General features: G+C 65.7%; 1 protein-coding gene across 3 annotated transcripts in view; it reads left to right on the forward strand.

Moving 5' to 3' along the window:
* AGAP3 (ArfGAP with GTPase domain, ankyrin repeat and PH domain 3) overlaps nucleotides 1-23,191 on the forward strand; it is a 152,320-nt gene that overhangs the window by 24,332 nt on the left and 104,797 nt on the right. Inside the window, exon 1 of one of the 3 annotated variants that reach the window (XM_075420008.1) lies at nucleotides 20,250-21,081. The exons of the other annotated variants lie outside the window; for them this stretch is intronic. Coding sequence (XP_075276123.1) covers nucleotides 20,250-21,081 — 832 coding nt within the window. Of the gene's footprint in view, nucleotides 1-20,249; nucleotides 21,082-23,191 lie in introns of those variants that run through there. 3 annotated transcript variants of the gene reach the window in all.

Raw genomic sequence — 23,191 nt, forward strand, 5'->3', positions numbered from 1 at the left:
CAGTATTTTCTGCATCGTGCAATGTAAGGAAGCTACTGAACAAATACCCTGCTAACCTCCAGCTCCTCCCAGACGTCGCATGAGGTGATCGATCATTCGTAGTGCGGCAGAAGTCTGGCCGCGTTCAGGCTGTGCGACGTGCCGGTCGTCGCGTTGGTTTGGGAGAAACCCTCGGCGGGACCCTGCTGCGCAGGCACTTGGCGCGAGCCGGAGCGCAGACGTGGAAGGGAGGCCTGGTGTTTTCATGGCTCTGACAAGACCATCACCAGGTACTATATGTAATTTTGATGTCTATATTATTGTTTAGAAAATGTGAATAGTTACGAAAAGAGCCATAAAATCCTGTAAAGCCTTGGGGAAAAGGCTAACGGTCTGGTACGGGGCTTACGAGCAATCGGGTCAGTTTAGAAGCTGAAGACAGAAGGTGACTTGGTGGGCAGAGCCCAGAGCCACACAGGCTCAGCTTTAAAGCCCTGGTTTTTGCCAGGGAGTATCTGACCATCGGAGTAACTTTGGTGGAGATGCAGTAAGCACTTGCAAGGCCTCCAGTCAAAGCCTGGTGGTTCTTTGCAGAAAGAAGTCTGCACTAGCTCAGGTGGGAGAGGTTATTTTGATGCTGCGTTTATGGAGTGGGTTTTTGTAACCTGCGCTGTGCAGCAAGCACAACACTAAGGCACGGGGATGATCTCTGCTGTCTTTGTGATCTGTTCCCAGTGACAAAACACACAGGATTCAGAAGGAGTACTCCTCGATCTCGGCTGAGAAGCCTGGCTGCATACGGAATACAGCTGATTGCGTTCAAATAAACGTAAGCAGCAGCGATAAAATTACAAATCAATCACTCAAACGTTGAGAAGTGCTAAAACCAAAAGTGCCATTGTATTTCTTTGTATTTTTAAGCTGATTTTTTAGGCTGTCAGCGAGGAAGCGATCTAGCAGATGAAGACGGACACTGTGCTGCTGCGGCCGCTGTCTCGGTGCAGCCCAGCCTGAGGTTCCGCTGTGGTGCGTCCCCAGCGCAGTTGTCGCAGCGGAAACCAAGGCTGAGGTGCCTCCCTGACGTGTCGGTTCCTGCTGTGTCTGTCTGAGCGAAGAGCAAGGGGTCTCTTTTGCCTCCAGCAGCATGAACAGGGAAGCGTGAGCAGCAGCAGCTCCCCGAGGGCCGGTTTCCCCCGCCCGTGGCTGGATGCACACTTACAGACAGCAGCAGCCATCTCCTTGAACGGAGGACGACCCCGAGCCAGCCGCTCGGCTCCAGCTCTGAGCCGTGGAGGCCGATCAGCTCTTCAAATAACTCCGTAAAAGCTGGAAAAATGTACAGCTTTGGCAAATCTACCTTATTTTTCCCTAACCTCATTTTTGGAAATGTCAGAATTGCTTTTGCTGAAAATTCTAAAAATACCGGCCTAATGCAGAGAGCAAGCACGGAAAATCTCGGCTTGAGCAGTGAGTTTGGCAAAGTTTGAGGGCCCTGGTTGCGCGCTGCCGCAGTGGCTGTGACATCCAGAGCGCAGCGTTGCAGCAGCTCTGCGTGCGCAGGCGGTGGCCGCGGGAGAGGCGAGGCGAGTCCCCGCCGGTGCCGCCGGGAAGGGGCTCTGCGGGCTCCTCGGCCCCTCGCCCTGCGCCCGGGGCTGCGGCCGTTCTCCCCGCGCGGAGCCGCTTGTCGGGGACGGGTTTCCCCAGCCCGAAGCAGCGTCTCCGTGCTTCCGGAGCCTTGCGTGGAGCTTTTGTCCTTGATTTTGCCTAATCATCTCCGGCGTGCGTGTTAGCTGAGCATCACCACCTCCCTCGACGAGGCGTTTTACAGCTTAGCCGTGTTTTATATGGAGAGATCTCTTTCTGTTTTGAGCCTGCCTCCTGATTAACTGGATTTGGTGTCCCCGAGTTTGTGGTTTGGAAGAAACAGTGAACAAATTGCTCCCTGGTATTCTTCCCCTTTCTTTCCCTGACATCGAAGAATTTGTTCCCCCTCTGCCATCTTGCTTTCCAGGCTCCTTGTACAGAAGCTGTTCCATCCTGCTGATCATCTCCTGCCCTTCGCAGTACCTTTTCTAGTTCCCTTCTATCTTTTTTTGAGCTCTGGGTCAGAAGCGCCGGGGAGGGTGAGGAGCGGCCCTGGCGTGGTGCACAGCCGCCTCTGAACCGTGGATGCTCCCTGGTTTGCGCTTCGTCCTGCTCCTGGGGGTTGCTGGTGCTCTGCTTGCTCCTTGGCTGCCGCCGAGCAGCGAACTGATGTTTGCACAGAGTTATTTAGAATAACCTCAGGATTTCCTCTGAGTGCTAACGAGAAGGTGGAGCTCACTGTTGTGTATGTAAAATGAGAATGATTTTTCTCTGAGCGTGCCACTTTATACTGATCATCTCCTATTCTGTCACCCAGTTACTCAGGATTCGAAGGTCCTCTCACAATGCTTTGTCTTTGTTTCCGCTGTCCTGACTAATGCTTTGGAGCTGATCTGATTTTGTTGTTGTTGTTGTTCCCTTTTGTGTTTGCCTGCAAACACTGTGCTTGTTCCAGCGCTTTCCTCCTCGTGAAGCTGCGGGGCTGCCACAGCCTGGGCCGCAGCAGAGCGAGGCCGTGCTGCCTCCGGGAGCCTCGTGCTGCCCGGCCGGCCGAGCAGAGTCTCTCTCCCAACCACAGGCTGTTGTCTGAGCCTGGTTTCAGCTACTCTTCCTCCGAAGTTCCTCTCAACCAGCTGGCCATTGCTCTGCAGCCGAGGCCCGGGCAGGTCTCCTGTCTGCTGCCGTGCCGCGCCGTGCCGTGCCGTGCCGTGCCGTGCCGTGCCGTGGGACCCCAGCTGGCTCCGCTGCGGGCTGGACCCCGGTCCCGGGAGGTGCTGCTGGTGCTGTGGTTCCTCTCCAGCCGCTTTTCCCTTCCCTTTCCGAGAGCGGTGCAGCCGCCTGCTTCCAGCGCAGGGTTCTCCCAGGAGGGCAGCCGTGGTCCTGGGGAGCATGTCGTCGTCCCGGCACCGCCGTTCCCGACACGAGCGGCACAGCGAGGTTTCGGTGACCGAGGCATGGGAGAGCTGAGCAGTGCTGGCGCTCGGCTCCCTGCAGAAAACCTCTCCTGCTCTGAGGACTTCCCAGCTTGCAGAGCCTGCGGTGCGGCTCGCTGGCTCAGGGAGGATTTGTGGTTTGGCCAGGGAGACCGTGGATGTCAGAGATGTTTAAAAATGGAGCGAACGTTGTAGTTGTGTGTGTGTTTGCTCTGACGACTTCAGTACAAGGGAAAGGGGGTTACGAGCGTAGCGATCCAGACCTGCCTTCCCAAGTGCGTCAGTGCCTGGGGCCCCCGAGTTTTGCAGAGAGCTCTGCAGGCAGCAGAGCCGGTGTGCGTGCTCAGTCGTCGCCCGTGGCGCTGGAAGGCTGGGAGGAAGCTGTGGGCGGCCGCAGACAGTGCAGGGGCCTCGGCCCTTGGAGCACGGCTTGCTGCGGCCCTTGAGCAGCCCCACGGTGTGCAGGGCGATGCCAACGCTCCCGAGATGTCAGTCTGACTGCCTGCTCAAAGAAGGGTCCGGGCTCGATCCGCCTCCGGGACCCCGGTAGGTGATGGGGGGATGCCTTCCGCTCCCCCAGAGACCAGCTCTTCTCCGGGCTGAGCAAGCCCCGTTCCCTCAGCCCCTCGGCGCTGGGCATCCTGATTCCCTCCACGAAACCTCCCCAGGTGCTGTCCAGAAGCGTTCTGTCTGCGGGATGGGGGTTGCACGGGCTCCCTGGTAGCGCTCTCCCTTCGGCCTCGATGGCTGGGTGCTGCTCGTTCCCGCCTTGACCCCAGCACGGCACAGGACCAACCACATCGAAAGAGGCAGGAAGAGATCAGGTGAACTGCCGTGGCATCTGCGTGGTGCTCGCCAGACAACGTTCCGGTGCTCTGATCCTGCTGCGACGTTAGACGTGAGCAGCATCGCTCGGCGAACGCCAGAGCTGCCGGGTCTGGCGCTGTGGTGTTACCAGTAGTACCAGTCCGGTGCCAGCCTTGGGCATCCCCGGGGCAGGCTCCGGGCAGCGTTTGCCTCTACCCCTCCACCAAAGCGATCTCTTGGGAGCCACCCCTGCCCCCCCCTCGGTACCGGATCGTCTGCGGGTGGGGAGAGGAGGGCAGGACGTTCCCCTTCCCCTACAGCCTGCCCTAACTCCCCGGCTCTCTCCCGGAAGGGTGAGTGATGATGGGACGCGCTTTCTGGTGGTGGTGGTTGTGTGACACTCACCCGTTACTGTTTGCTTTAGAAGGGTTGATGTCACAAAGCTGAAAAAAAAATATAATTATGAGCTAAAGTACTTAGGAGAAAGAACATAAATAGAAAATGCAAGCAATAATTACACATTTCTAAAGAATGTCTTGTTTGTGCCCAAAACGCCCAAGCCCCGCAGTTAATGAAGAAGGCTGCTCTACTTCAGAATTCAGCCTGGCACGCCAAAGAGGTGGCACATCTGAACGATGAGACTGTCACATAATTAGCCGTTAACAGAGAAGAAGTTGATCTTATGGAACATAAAGCAAGACTGAAAGTGAGAAAACCGAGGGAGGAAGACCCGAGCAGCAGCCTGTGTGCAGCTTGGCTGGCGGCCGTGCGGACCGGGAGGCTCGGTGGGAGCAGGGACGCTGCTGGGCTGCGTTGGTGGTCGGTGCCTGGTCTGTTTTCTGTAACGCTGGTAACAACTCCTGAGCAGAGCGATTAGCTACAGGCGTTAATGAGTAAATAACAGGTTTAGACTCCTTTATGCTATTTGGTTTAGGACCGAGTGGCCTTCTGATGAAGGAACTGGAAGAGTCTATGGTCAACGTGAAGCGTGTAAAATGGATTAAGAATTAGGACCTGTAAAGTGACTGAAATGGGAGGAATCCTGGCAGTGAGGTGGGCGAGTCGCTGAGGGAGGGGATGCGGGCCTGTGTCCGGAGAGCCGGGGACTGAGGAAGAACTTCTTCCCTCTGAGGGTGCCGGAGCCCTGGCCCAGGCTGCCCAGGGAGGCTGTGGAGTCTCCTTCTCTGGAGATATTCCAGCCCCGCCTGGCCGCGGTGCTGTGCCCCCTGCTCTGGGTGACCCTGCTTGGGCAGGGGGTTGGGCTGGGGGACCCACAGAGGGCCCTGCCAGCCCCTGCCGTGCTGGGGTTCTGTGATTCTGTGACTGGGAAGACTGGAGCAACTGTGCTCTTCACCAGTGGAAAACGAGTCTCCGGTGCGGTGCTGAGGGCAGAAGGGTGGTGCGGACTGTGTGTGCGTGGTTGTCTAGGGGGAACCTGGTGGGAGAGGAGGAGGTTTGGCACCAGGATGATCGCTGCTGGGATGGTGCCTGGTTCTGCTGTGTCTGTACCGGAAGAAACGCATTGGGAAATTAGGGAAGATGCAGAGACTCGTGAATTAATGACCCGAGTGCAGAACGCACCCACAGAGGGGCACCTGAGTCGCCCTGGTGTGTCACGGAGACTGCTGAGCGGTCATTTGATCGGACGTGCAAGCGTCTTCGAGGGAGCAGGATGCTGACAGCGGTCCCTTCGGTGTGCAGGCAGAAGGGTTGGTTAGAGGCTGAAGCTGAAAGGCGCCGTCTGTAAGTAATGCACGTTTTGAAGAGGGGAGAGGAGTAATTCAGGGGCACGGGGGGTACGAAGGTCACCTCTCCGGTCCCTGGAGCGGGGCAGAGGGTGTCCCCCGGTGCCAGGCTGTCCGGGTGGATGGAGGGGGATCTCGCATGGGGTCTTCTAAACCAGTCAGCAGGAGGTGGCTGGGATGGCTGGGAGGCCCTGTGGTCTCGGGGCAGGTGCCGGTCTGGAGAAGGGGATCTGGGCACAGGGGTCTCTCGGGAGATGTGTGTGTCTGTGGGAGCTTGGAGTCTGGCTGCAGGAAGGGTGTAAGTGGCTGCCGCTGTCCGTGGGGTTCGCAGGATGGCGGTCCGTGGCGAAGCCGCTGCTCCCGGTCCTTCAGCGAGCCGTGGGGCGACGCTGCCCCGTGCTCCGCCCGGCTGAGGGAGCGCGAGCTCTTTGCAGCCGGAGCCACGAGCCTGGGGCAGCTGGAAGGAATCACAGAATCACAGAATGGTAGGGGTTGGAAGGGACCTCTGTGGGTCATCTAGTCCAACGCCCCTGCCGAAGCAGGGTCACCTACAGCAGGCTGCACAGGACCTTGTCCAGGTGGGTCTTGAATATCTCCAGAGAAGGAGACTCCACAGCCTCCCTGGGCAGCCTGTTCCAGTGCTCCGTCACCCTCAGAGGGAAGAAGTTCTTCCTCATGTTCAGACGGAACTTCCTGTGCCTCAGTTTGTGCCCATTGCCCCTTGTCCTGTCGCTGGGCACCACTGAAAAGAGCTTGGCCCCATCCTCCTGACCCCCACCCTTCAGATATTTGTAGGCATTTATAAGGTCCGCTCGCAGCCTTCTCTTCTTCAGGCTGAACAAGCCCAGCTCCCTCAGCCTCTCCTCGTAGGGGAGATGCTCCAGTCCCAAAAGGAGATGCTGGGGAGCATCTGGTGCTGCTGCGCTGTGCGAGGGGCTGCGAGGGGCGGCAGTGCTGGCCAGGACGGCTGCTTGTGGGGGTCCTGTCTTTCCGGAGCAGCCTCGTGCCGCTGCCTGCCCCAGCTCCAGGCCAGCGGGGTGCTCGGGAGGAGGTGACGTCCGTTCCCCTCTGCTGCTGCCCCTCGGCTGGGCTGCAGGGAGGGTCCCGCTATCCCCGAGCAGCAGTTCCGCTGCAGTACGGCCCCAGGCTGGCACGTCCCGGTGCTGCTGGGAAGGGAGGAGCGGGGATGTCCTGCTCCCTTGAAGGCGTGGGCCCTCCTTTGGTGCAGCACCGCAGTGCTGGGTTGGGAAGAAGCAACCCTTGAGCTTAGGTGTGAGGGAGGGACGGATGGATGGACGGACGCCAGCACGCAGACTGTCGGTCACCAGCCGCGCTGCCGCAGAGGAGGGAACGCTCCTCGTGCGTTCTGTGGGCTGGGGCACAGGCTGGTGACGGCTGTTCTTGCAGAGGGCTTCTTGCTGGCCCGCAGCGTGGCTTGGTACGGCTGGTCATCCCAGCACCCCCAGCAGCCCAGCTCTGAAGACGTCTGCTGTCGTCCCAGCTGACGAGCAGCCGGTCTCGGGGAGGAGAGAGGCGCTGAAGCTGTCACCTCCTGCCCCGACCGCATGGGAAGTTCACTTCGGTGCCGGGGTGGTTGGAGACTTCCGCCGCGCGTCTCTGCGGTCGGGCCGTGGGGACTCGTCCGGCTCCACTGAGACGTCGCGTTGGCGCGGAGACGCTGGGAGCAGCGAGGGTCAGCGTGGTGGTGGGACGGGGCAGGGGGCTGCGGGGGCTGCTCCCTCCCGGGGGTCTGCTGGGTGGGATACGGGGGGATGCGGCGCACGCCGTCGGGGGGATGAGCCGGCCGCAGGCTGCGGCGTTGGTGGCTGCTGCCGGTGCCTCTGGGGACTGTGAGAACCTGAGAGCGCAGTGGGAGGCTGGCACCTTTTGCTCTGTGTGGCGTGGGGGGTTTGTGGTCTTTTTTCCCCTCCGCTCTGTGGTTGGGGGTTTGGTCTTGGTGCAGGGGCCGTGGGGAGAAACCTGAAGTGCCTGTGTCTGACAGAGCTCTGCTCGCCTGGGTGCCGGTGCGCTGACGGCGTGCAGCGATGGAGGCCGACGGCGTGGCGAGGCCGCTTGTGGGGTCTGCCCTCGCCGCGGGGTCTGCCCTCGCCGCGGGGTCTGCCCTCGCCGTGGGTCTGCCCTCGCCCTGGGGTCTGCCCTCGCCCTGGGGTCTGCCCTCGCCCTGGGGTCTGCCCTCGCGCAGCGTCCTGCCCCGGCAGCACTCGCCGGGCGCCCGGCCTCGGGCAGCAGCGTGCGGCTGCGGAGCGGCGATGCAGGCTGCGGAGTGCAGGCGTGCAGCCCCTCGCGCCGGGGGGCTGCCGGGGCCGGTCGGCGTGCGGGGGGACGAAGCAAGAGCACGCTGGCCTGGGGGCTTGGGCAACACGGCCGTTTCTGCTGGGCCACAGCCCCCGTCTGGTGACCAGCGTCCCAGTCTGCAGCTCGGCTGCAGCTGTGCCTCGGTACCACGGTGTTGTACTTCAGTCTCTCCAGATTGTGTGAAATGGGTTGGTACCGGTAGATAAAACTTTATCTTTTTTACATAAAACAAAAAGTCATACGAAATGGCTTACAAGTAAACTGCATTAAAACCAAACAAACATTACTTTGGCTCCGAAAGCGAACCTTGTGAAAATTTACATTTGCCTTTACATCCTAATTTGGGCTCTTTTGCATAGGAGTTTTGATGCAGCCTTTAATTATGTGCTGGTGTAATTCCCACAAAGCGCTGCCTTCGTCAGGACGCAGAGGCGTGCGCGCGGGCCTGGGGTGAGGTCGTGTGGGCAGCGGCAGGGCTGGCACTGCTGGCCCTCGGGTGCTTCGCCTTGCGTCCGAGTGACCTTCCGACGTCCCTGAGCTGTGCCCGAAGGGAGCTCCGCTCCGCGGGCTGGCGGGCCCTCGGTGCCCCCTCGGTGCCCCCTCGGTACCCCCTCGGTACCCCCTCTGGGTCTGTGAGGAGAGAGTTTCTTCAGAGCGTGGCTCTTCACCGCTTCTGGCTCCTGGGGCTCGGCCGCCTGAGGAAGCCCCTTCTCCCCTCTCCGGAGGGCTGCCTGCGGTAGCCCCTGCTGCGTCTGCTGGCGACGGTGTCCGGCTCCGAGCGCTCCGTCAGCGTGAGGATGCGGAGCTCCTCTCTTACTGCTGCGCTGCAGCCCGTGGGCGATTAAGGATGATCACCAGCTCGGAATAAAACCAGCCATCTGGGACAGGTCTGCGGGGTCCGCTCCGGCCAGCCCCGCGGCGCTCAGCAGCTCGGTGTGGTGCTGCGCTGGGGTGGGAAGGGGCTCTGGGGCCGTCAGGGTGGCTGCACCCCGTTCCTCGCCTCCCGGCGGTCTGCTTTCGGGTGGTGGGATCGTCCCCTGTACTGCTGGACACGCTTCGTTTGGGTGGCACCGCGGCCCCGAGGACAAGGGTGGGTTTGCAGGTCGGCTGGTGAGCAGGCGGGCAAGCGATGAGCGATGTTCCTTGTGTCCCAGCGCTCTCCTCAGTCCCTGGCATCTCCACCCTCACTGGCCGGCCCCATCAGTCGGTGGGTGGGGGGTCCCAGCAGCTGCTGGGCTGCTCTGCGTGGGTGAGTTGGGTTCCTCCTGGGGCTGGCCCTGCTGAGCCACCTCTCCCCTGCCCCTCTCGGTGGGCACTGCCGGGGTCACAGAATCACAGAATGGTGGGGTTGGCAGGGCCCTCTGTGGTCCCCCAGCCCAGCCCCCTGCCCAAGCAGGGTCACCCAGAGCAGGGGGCACAGCACCGAGGCCAGGTGGGGCTTGAATATCTCCAGAGAAGGAGACTCCACAGCCCCTCTGGGCAGCCTGGGCCAGGGCTCTGTCACCCTCAGAGGGAAGAAGTTCTTCCTCGGGTTCAGCTGGAGCTTCCTCTGCTCCAGTTTGTGCCCGTTGCCCCTTGTCCTGTCACTGGGCACCACTGGAAGGAGTCTGGCCCCATCCTCCTGACCCCCACCCTGCAGATATTTAGAGGCATTTCTAAGGTCCCCTCTCAGCCTTCTCTTCTCCAGGCTGAACAAGCCCAGCTCCCTCAGCCTCTCCTCCTAGGAGAGATGCTCCAGTCCCCTCCTCATCCTCGTAGCCCTGCGCTGGGCTCTCTCCAGTAGCTCCTCATCTTTCTTGAACTGGGGAGCCCAGCACTGGACCCAGCACTGCAGATGGGGCCTCACTGGGGCAGAGCAGAGGGGGAGGAGACCCTCCCTCGCCCTGCTGCCCACCCTCCTCCTCATGCACCCCAGGATCCCATCGGCCTTCTGGGCACCCAGGGCACGCTGCTGGCTCCTGCGAGACGTGGGGCAGCTTCCCTCTGCTCTCTGTGACCGCAGGGCCGGTTTTCAGGACGCCGTGGGAGGGTCAGCCGGGTCAGGGCCAGGGGAAAGCTGTCTGTGAGGGGCCTGGGTGCTGGCCGGTTGCTGATGGCGAGCTGGGTCTCGCAGCCCTTGCCCTGCGGTGCTGCACGGGGTCGCTGGGCTCAGGCTGGGCGCGTGCTTGCTTTGGGCTCGCTGGCGGTGTTTTTGCTGTGTCTGCGTGGCTGGCTGGGAGGAGAGCGGCTTTAGGGCCGACACCGTCGAGCAGTGAGGGGAGGGCCCGAAAGGCTGGGCTAGGTGCCCCGGCAGAAGAAGGCTGGACTAACAAGCTAGAGTTTGGGCAGAAAGCAGGGTTATTCTTCCCGTTCTTAGAGTAATGGGGCAGCATCTGAAACGGTTTGAGTCGTTCCTGGTCGGTTTGAGTCGTTACTGGTCGGGTTACGGTGCTGCAGGGTGCTCTGCGTGACGTGGGCGTGATGTCACGGCGCTGCGGGGCGCTCTGCGTGACGTGAGCGTGACGTCACGGCGCTGCGGGGTGCTCCGTGTGACGTGAGCGTGACGTCACGGCGCTGCGGGGTGCTCTGTGTGACGTGTGCGTGACGTCATGGCGCTGTGGGGTGCTGTGCGTGACGTGGGCGTGATGTCACGGCACTGCGGGGTGCTCTGCGTGACGTGGGCGTGATGTCACGGCGCTGCGGGGTGCTCTGTGACGTGGGCGTGATGTCACGGCACTGCGGGGTGCTCTGTGTGACGTGGGCGTGATGTCACGGCACTGCGGGGTGCTGTGCGTGACGTGGGCGTGATGTCACGGCGCTGCGGGGTGCTCTGCGTGACGTGGGCGTGATGTCACGGCGCTGCGGGGTGCTGTGCGTGACGTGGACGTGATGTCACAGCGCTGCGGGGTGCTCAGTGTGACGTGGGCGTGATGTCACGGCGCTGCGGGGTGCTGTGCGTGACGTGGGCGTGATGTCACGGCGCTGCGGGGTGCTGTGCGTGACGTGGGCGTGATGTCACGGTGCTGCGGGGTGCTCAGTGTGACGTGGGCGTGATGTCACGGCGCTGCGGGGTGCTCCGTGTGACGTGGGCGTGATGTCACGGTGCTGCGGGGTGCTCTGCGTGACGTGGGCGTGATGTCACGGCGCTGCGGGGTGCTCTGCGTGACGTGGGCGTGATGTCACAGCGCTGCGGGGTGCTCTGTGTGATGTGGGCATGATGTCACGGCGCTGCGGGGTGCTGTGCGTGACGTGGGCGTGATGTCACGGCACTGCGGGGTGCTCTGCGTGATATGGGCGTGATGTCACGGCGCTGCGGGGTGCTCTGTGTGACGTGGGTGTGATGTCACGGTGCTGCGGGGTGCTCTGCGTGACGTGGGCGTGATGTCACGGCGCTGCGGGGTGCTCTGCGTGACGTGGGCGTGATGTCACGGTGCTGCGGGGTGCTCCGTGTGACGTGGGCGTGATGTCACGGTGCTGCGGGGTGCTGTGCGTGACGTGGGCGTGATGTCACGGCGCTGCGGGGTGCTCTGCGTGACGTGGGCGTGATGTCACGGCGCTGCGGGGTGCTCTGCGTGACGTGGGCGTGATGTCACGGTGCTGCGGGGTGCTCCGTGTGACGTGGGCGTGATGTCACGGTGCTGCGGGGTGCTGTGCGTGACGTGGGCGTGATGTCACGGCGCTGCGGGGTGCTCTGCGTGACGTGGGCGTGATGTCACGGCGCTGCGGGGTGCTCTGCGTGACGTGGGCGTGATGTCACGGTGCTGCGGGGTGCTCCGTGTGACGTGGGCGTGATGTCACAGCGCTGTAGGGTGCTCTGTGTGACGTGGGCGTGATGTCACGGTGCTGCGGGGTGGGGTGCTGCGGGGTGCTCTGCATGACGTGGGCGTGATGTCACGGTGCTGCGGGGTGCTCCGTGTGACGTGGGCGTGATGTCACGGTGCTGCGGGGTGCTGTGCGTGACGTGGGCGTGATGTCACGGCGCTGCAGGGTGCTCTGCGTGACATGGGCGTGATGTCACGGCGCTGCGGGGTGCTCTGCGTGACGTGGGCGTGATGTCACGGTGCTGCGGGGTGCTCCGTGTGACGTGGGCGTGACGTCACGGCGCTGCGGGGTGCTGTGCGTGACGTGGGCGTGATGTCACGGCTCTGCGGGGTGCTGTGCGTGACGTGGGCGTGATGTCACGGCGCTGCGGGGTGCTCTGCATGACGTGGGCGTGACGTCACGGCGCTGCGGGGTGCTCTGCGTGACGTGGGCGTGATGTCACGGCGCTGCGGGGTGCTCTGCGTGATGTGGGCGTGATGTCACGGTGCTGCGGGGTGCTGTGCGTGACGTGGGCGTGATGTCACGGCGCTGCGGGGTGCTCTGCGTGACGTGGGTGTGATGTCATGGTGCTGCGGGGTGCTCTGCGTGACGTGGGCGTGATGTCACGGCGCTGCGGGGTGCTCTGTGTGACGTGTGCGTGACGTCATGGCGCTGTGGGGTGCTCTGCGTGACGTGGGCGTGATGTCACGGTGCTGCGGGGTGCTCTGTGTGATGTGGGCATGATGTCACGGCACTGCGGGGTGCTCTGCGTGACGTGGGCGTGATGTCACGGCGCTGCGGGGTGCTCTGCATGACGTGGGTGTGATGTCACGGTGCTGCGGGGTGCTCCGTGTGACGTGGGCGTGATGTCACGGTGCTGCGGGGTGCTGTGCGTGACGTGGGCGTGATGTCACGGCGCTGCAGGGTGCTCTGCGTGACGTGGGCGTGATGTCACGGCGCTGCGGGGTGCTCTGCGTGACGTGGGCGTGATGTCACGGCGCTGCGGGGTGCTCTGCGTGATGTGGGCGTGACGTCACGGCGCTGCGGGGTGCTCTGCATGACGTGGGCGTGACGTCACGGCGCTGCGGGGTGCTCTGCGTGACGTGGGCGTGATGTCACGGCGCTGCGGGGTGCTCTGCGTGATGTGGGCGTGATGTCACGGTGCTGCGGGGTGCTGTGCGTGACGTGGGCGTGATGTCACGGCGCTGCGGGGTGCTCTGCGTGACGTGGGTGTGATGTCATGGTGCTGCGGGGTGCTCTGCGTGACGTGGGCGTGATGTCACGGCGCTGCGGGGTGCTCTGTGTGACGTGGGCGTGATGTCACAGCGCTGCAGGGTGCTCTGCGTGACGTGGGCGTGATGTCACGGCGCTGCGGGGTGCTCTGCGTGACGTGGGCGTGATGTCACGGCGCTGCGGGGTGCTCTGCGTGACGTGGGCGTGACGTCACGGTGCTGCGGGGTGCTCTGCGTGACGTGGGCGTGACGTCACGGTGCTGCGGGGTGCTGTGCGTGACGTGGGCGTGACCTCCCGGTCCGTGGGAGGGCGGGGGCTGCCGCAGCGCGGGGTCCCGGGGCGGGGGGGGGGGCGGCAGTCTCCTGGTCTGCAGCAGCCGCGGTTCGCGGGCGGGCCTGGGGCGGGGGGTGCGGGGCCGGGGGGGGGGGCAGCGGCTCTGGTCAACCCTTTGCTGCCCGGGCCCGCACGCGGGCTGTGCGGGACCGGCTGTGCGGGACCGGCTGCTCGGAGCGTCGGGCTGCGGGGCTGGGGGGGGCAGGGCACGGCCCGGCGCCGGGGCTGCGGGTGTGAGGGGTGCGGGGCTGGGGGGGCTGCAGGGGTGTGAGGGTGCGGGATGGGGTGCGGGGCTAGGGGGGCTGCAGGGGTGTGAGGGTGCGGGGCCGGGGGGCTGCAGGGGTGTGAGGGTGCGAGATGGGGTGCGGGGCCGGGTGGCTGCAGGGGTGTGAGGGTGCGGGATGGGGTGCGGGGCCGGGGGGCTGCAGGGGTGTGAGGGTGCGGGATGGGGTGCGGGGCCGGGGGGCTGCAGGGGTGTGAGGGTGCGGGATGGGGTGCGGGGCCGGGGGGCTGCAGGGGTGTGAGGGTGCGGGATGGGGTGAGGGGCTAGGGGGGCTGCAGTGCTGGGCTGCTCTGAGCGCGGGCAGCCGGCCGGGGCTGGGGGGCTGCAGAGCTGCAGGGATGTGGGGGTGCAGGGGGTGCGGGGGCTGCAGGTGTGAAGGGCTGCGGGGGTGCAGGGCTGCGGAGGCTGCGGGGGTGCAGGGGGTGCAGGGGCTGCGGAGGCTGCGGGGGTGCAGGACTGCGGAGGCTGTGCAGGGCTGCGGGGGCTGCAGGGGCTGCGGGGGGTGCAGGGGCTGGCACCCCACGGCCGCTCCGTGCTTGGCAGAGCCTGGCCAGCGTTGCGGTGCTCGGCCCCGTCGGCTGGCGCTGGTCTGCGAGCCCGGCGCCACGCTGCGCGTCCTCCCGCAGCTGCCGTCCCGTCCCACCCCGCAGCACTGCGCGGAGCCCTCCCGCTCTGCGCCTCGCGCCGTTGGCCGGGGCCGGGCTGCGCAGTGCGTGCCGGGGGTCCCGGGCATCCCGCAGCCGGGCCCAAGCGCGGCGGTGTCACCGCACGCGGTCCCGTCTTCGTCTCCTGGCGCTGCTGCTTGGGCAGGTGCTGAGCCTGCTCCCTGCCCTCGGTGCTCGGTTTGTGCGGGGCTGCCGGCCTCGGGCACGCTGCAGCCCCGCTGGCGCGTGGGTCCCGGCGCTGGCTGACGTCTGTCCTGTCCTCCTGCGCTGCTGCTGGCATCTGCCCGCTGCCGGGGCCCTGAGCACTCGGGGCTCCGTCTGCTGGGAGCCTCATCCCTCCGTCCCCGGCTGCCGAGGCGTTCTTAGGCCCCACAGAGCCGGTCCCTCGTCCGTGCTGGACGCGTGGCTTGCTGCGGTGGGTCTCCCGGGCTCAGGCCCCCTGCACAGCGACAGCACCCTCGAGCCCCGGTGGGATGGCGGGCGCAGCCGTCCCACCCTCCAGGCTGAGCGTCCCCTTGCAGCACAACCTTTGCGTCCGCAGACGCTGGGCGGAAGGACCGATGCCGGTCAGGGCTGGGGAGCGCTCAGCCGGTCACGGCTCAGGCTGCTGTTCCGTTTCGGGGCTCCACCCCGAGCTTCGGTGGGGACCGGCCAGCAGTGGAAAGTTCCCTGGCTTGCGGAGTGTCTTCCAGCGCAGCTGTTGTTCAGCCTCTCGTGGCTTTTTGTTAATTTAAGCCAGATGTTCATTGCCGTAATATTTGTAACAGGAGTGTGACTCATAAAAGTGCCGGTAAGAGACTAACTTGCTGCTGTCCCCAGGCACCTGCCCCAGGTTCGGATTGCAACAGCACGATGTCCTTGTCACGCCCCGGCTCTGGGCGCTCGTCTGCTTCCGGAGGCCGCGTGGCACGGGGGACGCCAGCAGCCGCCGCTTTCCCACCGGGCGAGTGGACTGTCATCTGCCGTTTGCGTTAGATGCGCACGCAGCGCTGCGCAAACCCTGTGTAGCTGTGGAGTAAACTGCCTGGGAAGAGATGCCTGAAGGTGCGTGGGGTGTTTCTGTGTGGCTGTCTCTGGGCAGCAGTGGCTTCTGGTCCCGTTCTCAGAACGGCTCCTCCATCGGTGCCGTGCGGCCGCGGCGGCTGGAGAGGCGGCCAGAGCCCACGTGCTGTCGAGATCTGCCGGGCTTTGAGCCCTCCCTTGGGTGCAGGCGCCCTGCCTGCAGCCCCCTGCCACCACACGCTGTGTCCGGGGTCCGTTTTGTTCTATTTCAGTCGAGGGGACTGGAGCATCTCCCCTACGAGGAGAGGCTGAGGGAGCTGGGCTTGTTCAGCCTGGAGAAGAGAAGGCTGCGAGGGGACCTTGGAAATGCCTCTAAATATCTGCAGGGTGGGGGTCAGGAGGACGGGGCCAGACTCTTTGCAGTGGTGCCCAGCGACGGGACAAGGGGCAACGGGCACAAACTGAAGCAGAGGAAGCTCCAGCTGAACCCGAGGAAGAACTTCTTCCCTCTGAGGGTGCCGGAGCCCTGGCCCAGGCTGCCCAGAGGGGCTGTGGAATCTCCTTCTCTGGAGATATTCCAGCCCCACCTGGACGCGGTGCTGTGCAGCCTGCTCTGGGTGACCCTGCTTGGGCAGGAGGGTTGGACTAGACGACCCACAGAGGTCCCTTCCAACCCCTACTATTCTGTGATTCTGTGATGTCTTTGGTTCTTTCTGTAGGAGTAATGCCAAGGGGATCATATCCATGTATGTAGCATATGGAAACCTTTGCTTCTTAACAGGCTAATTAGGTAAAAATACCATTCTGTTGTTGTTGTAGTAAGGCCCAGCATCTTCCTGGGATGTCGCAATGCGGGCATTGTACGCGTGTTTCTTCTCAGTGCTGCTGGAGGCCCCAGCTGAACATCGTGCGCAGGTTCTGGCACTGCATTTACAAACAAGAAGTGGACAGACTGTAGAGAATCGAGGGGAATGCGTTAAAAACGCTAATGGCTTTAAAAATACAGCCCTCGGTGGGGCGGTGGAGGAGATGTTGTCCGTTGAGGGGAGCTCTCTGTGTCTTGGTACCTTGAAGGCTGTAGGGAAGAATGCAGGCTGTTGTTCTTCGGAGCCGGTAAGGGGATGGCAGAAGTCATCGGCTTCGCGTGCAGGCGAGGGATTTGGACGAGCTGGCGGGAGGAGGAGGAGCGGGAGCGGCGAGGACACTGCACTGGGCTTGGGGAGGTCGCTGGGGATGGGTCCGACAGACGCCCGTCGGGGCGAGCCACCCGCGTCTGGTCCCACCTCGGTGGGGAGCGTGTGGGACGTCTCTTCCCGCAGATATTTCTGTGATTCAGTGATAGCTCAAAGCCCGGAACTTGCCGGAATATTTTAAAAATCTGAGATTCATCTCGAAGGTGCACCATCTGGCACTGTTACAGCAGAAGTTAAACCCAGGCTTTTGGGAAGGGAGGAAAATAGACGGCCCCGCTTCGCTACAGGAACAGCTTCCAGTCCGTGGGAGCACGGCGCGGTGCGAAGCGCGGCTGCGAAGGAGCTTGCGTGGTTGCTGGCCTGGTTCCCTGCCCAGCGGCTGGTTACCTGTGTCTGGGTTACTCCGGCACCCGTCCGTACGCCCGGTTCCGACGTCTCGGGTGACGGAGACGCCGCGGTCTCGGCAGCCAGCCTCGCCTGGCGCTCGGCGCGCGTTGGAGGACGTGCCCGGATAATTGCGTTCTGCAGAATTCCGCGCTCCTCGCTGCGGCGCGGCTGCTCCTGGGAGACGGGACACCAGATGATGGGGGTGGGGGTCGCAGCCAGGCTGGCAGCTCGCGTGTTCCTGTGACCTTGGCACAGATGGCGGAGCTGCGGCTTCGGCGGGTTGTCGGCGCCTTCTGCTCGGTTTCCAACGCCGGTGCCCGTTGGCTGGGGAGCGAGGGGAGCTGCCCGCGCCCGTCTGCTGCCCGCGGAGCGCTGACGTGGCGTGGGGGGGGGCGGCTCTGGGCTGGTCCTCGCTCCGCGTAGCGGCTCCCCGTGCTCAGCACCGTGTAGCCATTCAGCGTGACCTGGATAGGCTGGAAAGCTGGGCAGAGAGGAACCTGATGAAGTTCAGCAAGGGCAAGTGCAGGGTCCTGCACCTGGGGAGGAACAACCTCATGCACCAGTACAGGCTTGGGGTGGACCTGCTGGAGAGCAGCTCTGCGGAGAGGGACCTGGGTGTCCTGGTGGACGACAGGTTAACCATGAGCCAGCAGCGTGCCCTGGCTGCCAAGAAGGCCAATGGGATCCTGGGGTGCATCAAGAAGAGTGTGGCCAGCAGGACGAGGGAGGTTCTCCTTCCCCTCTACTCTGCCCTGGTGAGGCCTCATCTGGAGTACTGTGTCCAGTTCTGGGCTCCCCAGTTCAAGAAAGATGAGGAGCTACTGGAGAGAGTCCAGCGGAGGGCTACAAGGGTGGTGAGGGGACTGGAGCATCTCCCCTACGAGGAGAGGTTGAGGGAGCTGGGCTTGTTCAGCCTGGAGAAGAGAAGGCTGCGAGGGGACCTTATAAATGCCTACAAATATCTGCAGGGGGGGTGTCAGGAGGATAGGGCCAAGCTCTTTTCAGTGGTGCCCAGCGACAGGACAAGGGGCAATGGGCACAAACTGAGGCACAGGAAGTTCCGTCTGAACATGAGGAAGAACTTCTTCCCTCTGAGGGTGACGGAGCCCTGGCCCAGGCTGCCCAGGGAGGTTGTAGAGTCTCCTTCTCTGGAGATATTCAAGACCCGCCTGGACAAGGTCCTGTGCAGCCTGCTGTAGGTGACCCTGCTTCGGCAGGGGGGTTGGACTAGATGACCCACAGAGGTCCCTTCCAACCCCTACTATTCTGTGATTCTGTGATTCTGTAGCTGCGGGTGCGCGGCCGGGGGACGGGCTGTGCCGGCTCAACGCTGCAGAGGAGTCGAGGGAAGAGAAGGCCCCGCGGCGGAGGGAGGAGGCTGCCAGGCCACAGCTCTGCTTGTGCAGCGTGGCGATGGCGGTCTGCGCCGCTGACAGGGGTGCTGGTGGAAGGGGACGGGGGGCAGAACCTGTGGGCTTGGGAGAGGATGGAGAAGAGAGAGGAAGGGGCTTGGCTGAGGTGTTGTCCGTGCTGTGGGGAGGGGAAGGGCCGAACCTGGTGGTGCCTCACGGCTTGTGGGGTTCAGCTGTGTCCTAGGGCTGCGGGCAGTGACCAGGGCTGGGCGTCCGCAGAGGGCTGGGGAGGAGACGGGTGTCGCTCCGTAAAATGGCGAGGGCGTGCTGCTGAGGAGGGCGAGGGACCGAAGAGAGGGCAGAGTCCGAGGAGGTGGTGGGATTTTGGGAGAGTCGAGGCAGTGGAGTCAAAGACTGCTGGAAAAGGGGGTGCTGATAGTGAGGTCTTCCCTGGAGAGGCCTTGAGAGGCAGGAGAAGACCTAGGCTGGTTGAACAGAGCTTTCAGAAAGGTAAAAATAATTTAAGGGGGTGTGAAGCATATATCTATATTTTTTTTTCCTTCCCAGAGGGAGCGCAGGTTATGAGAAGGAGGAAAGCCAGGGAGAAGGAAAATGTGTTAGGAAAAAGCGAGGAGGAGGAGGGTGCTGGGGCGATGCTGGAGGCAGGGAGTGCGCTGCAGGCAGCAGGGTGGGTGGCGGGAGGAGGAGGTGCCGCAGCGGGGGACGCTGGAGGGAGCAGCCTGGAAGGAGGGCCAGAGCTGAGCGACCTGGTCGTGGAAAAGCGCTGTGCTCTGGAGCAGGACGGGAGCGAAGCTCTGGCACAGACGGAGATGTCGCTGGGCCCCTCGCCGCTCTCCGCGGTCAGCCGCGGGTCGGGGGGCTTCTGGTGTCGGCGCTGAGGCTCTGCCAGGGCTCTGAGCACGGTGCTGCTCTGCAGCATCCCCGGCTGTGCTGCAGGGAGCCCGTGGCAGCGGCTGGTGGGCTGGTGGGCTCACCGGGCACGCCGGGCACTGGCTGTGGGTCTGGGTCTCTCTGCTCCCGGTGCCCCCAGGGTCGGGCGCGCAGGACCTTGGCTGTAGCTGTGGCTCTGGCTGTCTGCCGGTGCCCCCAGGGCCGGGCTGGACCCTGGCTGTGGGTCTGGCTGTGGGTCTGGGTCTGGCTGTGGCTGTGGCAGTGGCAGTGGGTCTCTCCCGGTGCTGGCAGTGTCCCCAAGGCCTGGCCGGACCCTGGCTGTGGCGGTGGCTGTAGTTGTGTCTCTGGGTCTGGCTGTGTCCCTGGCTGTGTCCCTGGCTGTGTCCCTGGCTGTGTCCCTGGCTGATGGCTGTCTCTCTGTCTCTCTGTGTCTCTCTGTCCCTGGCTGTAGTTGTGCCTCTGGGTCTGGCTGTGTCCCTGGCTGTGTCTCTGTGTCCCTGGCTGATGGCTGTCTGTCTCTCTGTGTCTCTGTGTCTCTCTGTCCCTGGCTGTAGTTGTGCCTCTGGGTCTGGCTGTGTCCCTGGCTGTGTCCCTGGCTGTGTCCCTGGCTGTGTGTCTGTGTCCCTGGCTGATGGCTGTCTCTCTCTGTCTCTGTCTCTCTCTGTCTCTCTGTCCCTGGCTGTAGTTGTGCCTCTGGGTCCCTCCCGGTGCCGCGCGAGGGCGCCCGGTGACAGCGGCGTGCGGGGGCGCTGCGCCCCCTGGCGGGCAGTGCCGGCCTCGCGCCTGGCCCGGGCCGGGCGGGCGGCGAGCGCCCCCCCGTGGCGGGAGCGGGACACGGGCGGGCCCCGCGGGCGGTGACGGGCCCCGCCCCTGCCCTGCCCCGGGGCCGCCGCCCGGCGCCGCGGGGGCACGGCCTGACCCCCGCCCCGGGACGGGCCCGCCCCGCCTCTGCCCGCGGCCGCGGCGCCCGGGGCCCCGGGGGCGGGCGGCGGCCCCGGGGGAGGGCGCGGGCGCGGCTGCGCGGGGCGGCTCCGGCGCCGGCCTCGTCCCCCGGCCGCGGCCCCGTTCCGGGGCGGGCCCGGCCCCCGGCGGGCGGCGCGCCGGAGCGTGGCCCGGGCATGCCGGCGCGGCGTGGGAGCGGGCGGGCGGTGCGCGGGGACCCGGCTGCGCCGCCTCCCCGGGGCCGGCCGCGGCCCAGAGCGGCGGGGGGCGGCCCGGGGCCATGGGGCAGCCCCGCCGCTGAGCATGGCGGAGCGCTGGCGCTGGAGCGGGGCGGGCCGGGGCCCCCCGCGGCCGAGCCCCCGCCGCGCCGTCAGCGTCTGCGAGTCGCTGGACCTGCAGGGCGTCCCCGCCGTCCAGGCCGCGCTGCGGGCCGCGCAGCAGCAGCGCCGGCGGCCCAAGAGCTTCTGCGCGGCGGGGAACGGGCTGGCAGCCGGGGCCCTGCTGCCGCCGCCCCCGCCGCCCCCGGGCCGGGCCCGCGCCGGCCTCCTGGGCTTCCTCAGGCTGCGCCGGCCGGGCCCGGACGGCGAGGGCGCGGGCTCGGCGTCCCTGCTCGCCGGGGAGGACGGGGCGCAGCGCCCGCGCCCCAGCAGCATGACGTTCCTGCCCGCGGCGCGGCAGCCGCAGCCCGCCGAGAGCCCCGGCTTTCTGCGGGGGGGCTCGCTGTGGGGCAGCCGCCGCTGGAACCTCTTCGGGGGCAGCGGCCGGAGCAGCCCCGGGCCCAGGAAGAGCTTCAGCTCGCTGCGCAAGAGCTTCAGCTTCCGCCTGCGCCGGGGACACGAGCTGCGGCGGTCGGAGTCGGGGGGGCTGCTGCGCCCCACGCGCCTCCGCACCAAGAGCGAGGGGGACGCCAGCTCCCTGCACACCTGCCCCAGCAAGCGGGACCTGCTCTACCCGGAGCTGGCCAGGGCCGGGGGCAGGCTGCACGCCGACCCCGGGCAGGCGGGGGGACTCTGGAGACTCCTCACGAGCCGCTTCCGAAGGCGAGAGCGTGGCAGCACCGGCGGCGCGTGCCCCAGGGACCCCCACGGCGCCGCCGAGCCCGTCCTCCTGGGCAGCGGTCCGCTGCGGGCGCTGGGTAAGTGAGCGCAGGAGCGGTGCTGGCCTGGCGAGAGCCCCCCTGTGCCCGCGGGGTCTGCTTGGCCGCGCGGCCCTGGCCCGTCCCAGCCGAGGTCCTGGGCTGGGTGCGGGCACCCGACTGCGCCCCGGTGCTCTGCGGGGCTCGCTCGCAGGAAAGCTCGGCTGTAGCGAGGTCGTGTGGGCAGTCGTGGGGCGGTTCCGCGCTCCCTGCCCGGTGGCCGTGGGCCCCACCGTGGCTGGCGGTGCTGGAGGAGCCACGCGGGGCGAGCTGGGGGAGGTGCGCCGGGGGTCTGGCTCTTCTTGCCACCCAGACACCTGGGAGCGGGTGCGTGTCCCACGTCCTTCTTGCCCCCGTGGTGTCCCGACAAGGGCAGGGAGAGATGAGCCTCGTGCGGCGGCACTGGGGGAGCGGAGGGAACTGGAACTCTGTGGGAGGGGAGAGGGGTCCCGCTGTGGGCTCCCGACCGAGCGCTGGACTCTTTGGGAGGTTGCCAGAGCGGGGTGTGAAGCAGCATGAGGGGCTGGGGAGCGCCGAAACCTGCCCGCACCTCCCTGCTGCCGGCAGCTCCCCGGAGCCGGGCTCCGTCCGGGCGATGCTCTGCAGGGTCTTCCCTGCGGCCGAGCCGAGGCCGCGTTGTGGGAGCGTGGCAGTGCTGCTGGGGCGGACTGCGGAGAGCGGTGGTGGCATCCCGAGGCGGGGAGGGGGACCGGACCCCCGCGGGACCGCGCGTGCGGCGGGGGCTGGCGGCTGAAGCAGCCGCCGGGTGCTGGGCTCGCTGGTGTTTGGCCTCGCAGCCGTGGGCTGTTCTCCCGTGCCAGGGCTGCCCGGCCGCGCTGCCTGTGCCTTGGTGCCCCGTCCCGTCCCCTGGCCCTGCAGCGTGCCCGGCCCGGCGCTGCAGCAGCGAGCGCGGGGCTGAGCCCGGGCGCCGGGCAGGGGCTGGGAGGCCAGGACGGCGTCCGCAGGCTTTTTAAGGCATGGAGCGCCGGGCTGGGGCTGCGCCGGGGCCTGCCGCTCGCGGATGGACGCCTGCCAGCCTCTCCGGGCTCCCACCGCTCTGCTCCGCCGTCCGGCGTCGTGGAGGCCGTTCCCCGGCTTGGCTCCCGTGCCAGAGGGACGGGCTGGGGCTGGCGAGCTCCCCGAAAGACCCGCCGGCTCCAGGCGGCAGCGGCCCTGAGGAGCTCTGCGCCAGGACCCATTCCAGGAGGGCAGCTCGAGGGGCTTGTCCCCCGGTCCCGGGGTCTCGCTGCGCCGTCCTGGGGGCTCGGTGGGCGCCGGGTGGGTGGCTGAGGCTGCCGCTGCGGGGTGATGAGGCCCCGTGGTGCGCTCCCCGCGGCCGTGCCGCTGGCAGGGGTACCGCTGGCAGGGGGGTCGGGAGGTTCCCAGGCGAGGGGAGGCTGTGCTCACGGCTGGGGAATGTGGGCGCACCGGGGCGGGGAGGCCGGGGCCTGTCCCTGCTTGCCGGCGGCTTCCATCGGGAGCTGCGCCAGCGGCAGCCGGCCTGCGGCCGCGTTCCCAGGGCAGCAGCTGAGGCCGGGCGCCCGTGCTGGCGTCCTCGGCCCTCGCCCGGCTGCTCCGCGGGGACAGGTCGGGGCTCTCCGGGGTCCCGCGGCTGGAGAGCCCTCTGAGGCGTTGCTGGGGAGCGCCGGAGGGGCTTGGAGCCCTCCCGAGCAGCGAGCAGGCAGCGATGTGAGACCGCTGCTCGTCAGGGTGGCTGGCGGTTGCCACCGCGGCTCGCACTGGAGGCACAGGCTCAGGGGTGACCTTTCTGGAGTGGCTCTGGGACCGGGGCTCGTTGCGGCGGAGCGAGCCCCGCTTGCTGGAGCTGCGGAGCTCACACTCGGGTTGGTCTTTGCCTTTGCCGTTATCTGCCTGGTGCCCAGTACCGGCCTCTCTGCCCAGTCGAGCTCTGTCCTCCTGGGGTCAACGAGATGTGAAGACGCTGCGGTGAAGTCTGCAGACCACAGCCACCGTTCTTGTCCTGTCTTCTGTCCTGTCTCCCCGTGGTCTCTCTGCTCAGTGTGTCGGTCTGTGGGCTCCGGCTTGCTCCGGTGGGAGCCGTGGGTCTCTAAGCCAGGACACCATAGGCTGGGGCTGCACAACCTGCGTA

The sequence above is a fragment of the Opisthocomus hoazin genome, chromosome 4 (assembly GCF_030867145.1).
Source record: "Opisthocomus hoazin isolate bOpiHoa1 chromosome 4, bOpiHoa1.hap1, whole genome shotgun sequence".
In the NCBI taxonomy this organism is placed as follows: Eukaryota; Metazoa; Chordata; class Aves; order Opisthocomiformes; family Opisthocomidae; genus Opisthocomus; species Opisthocomus hoazin.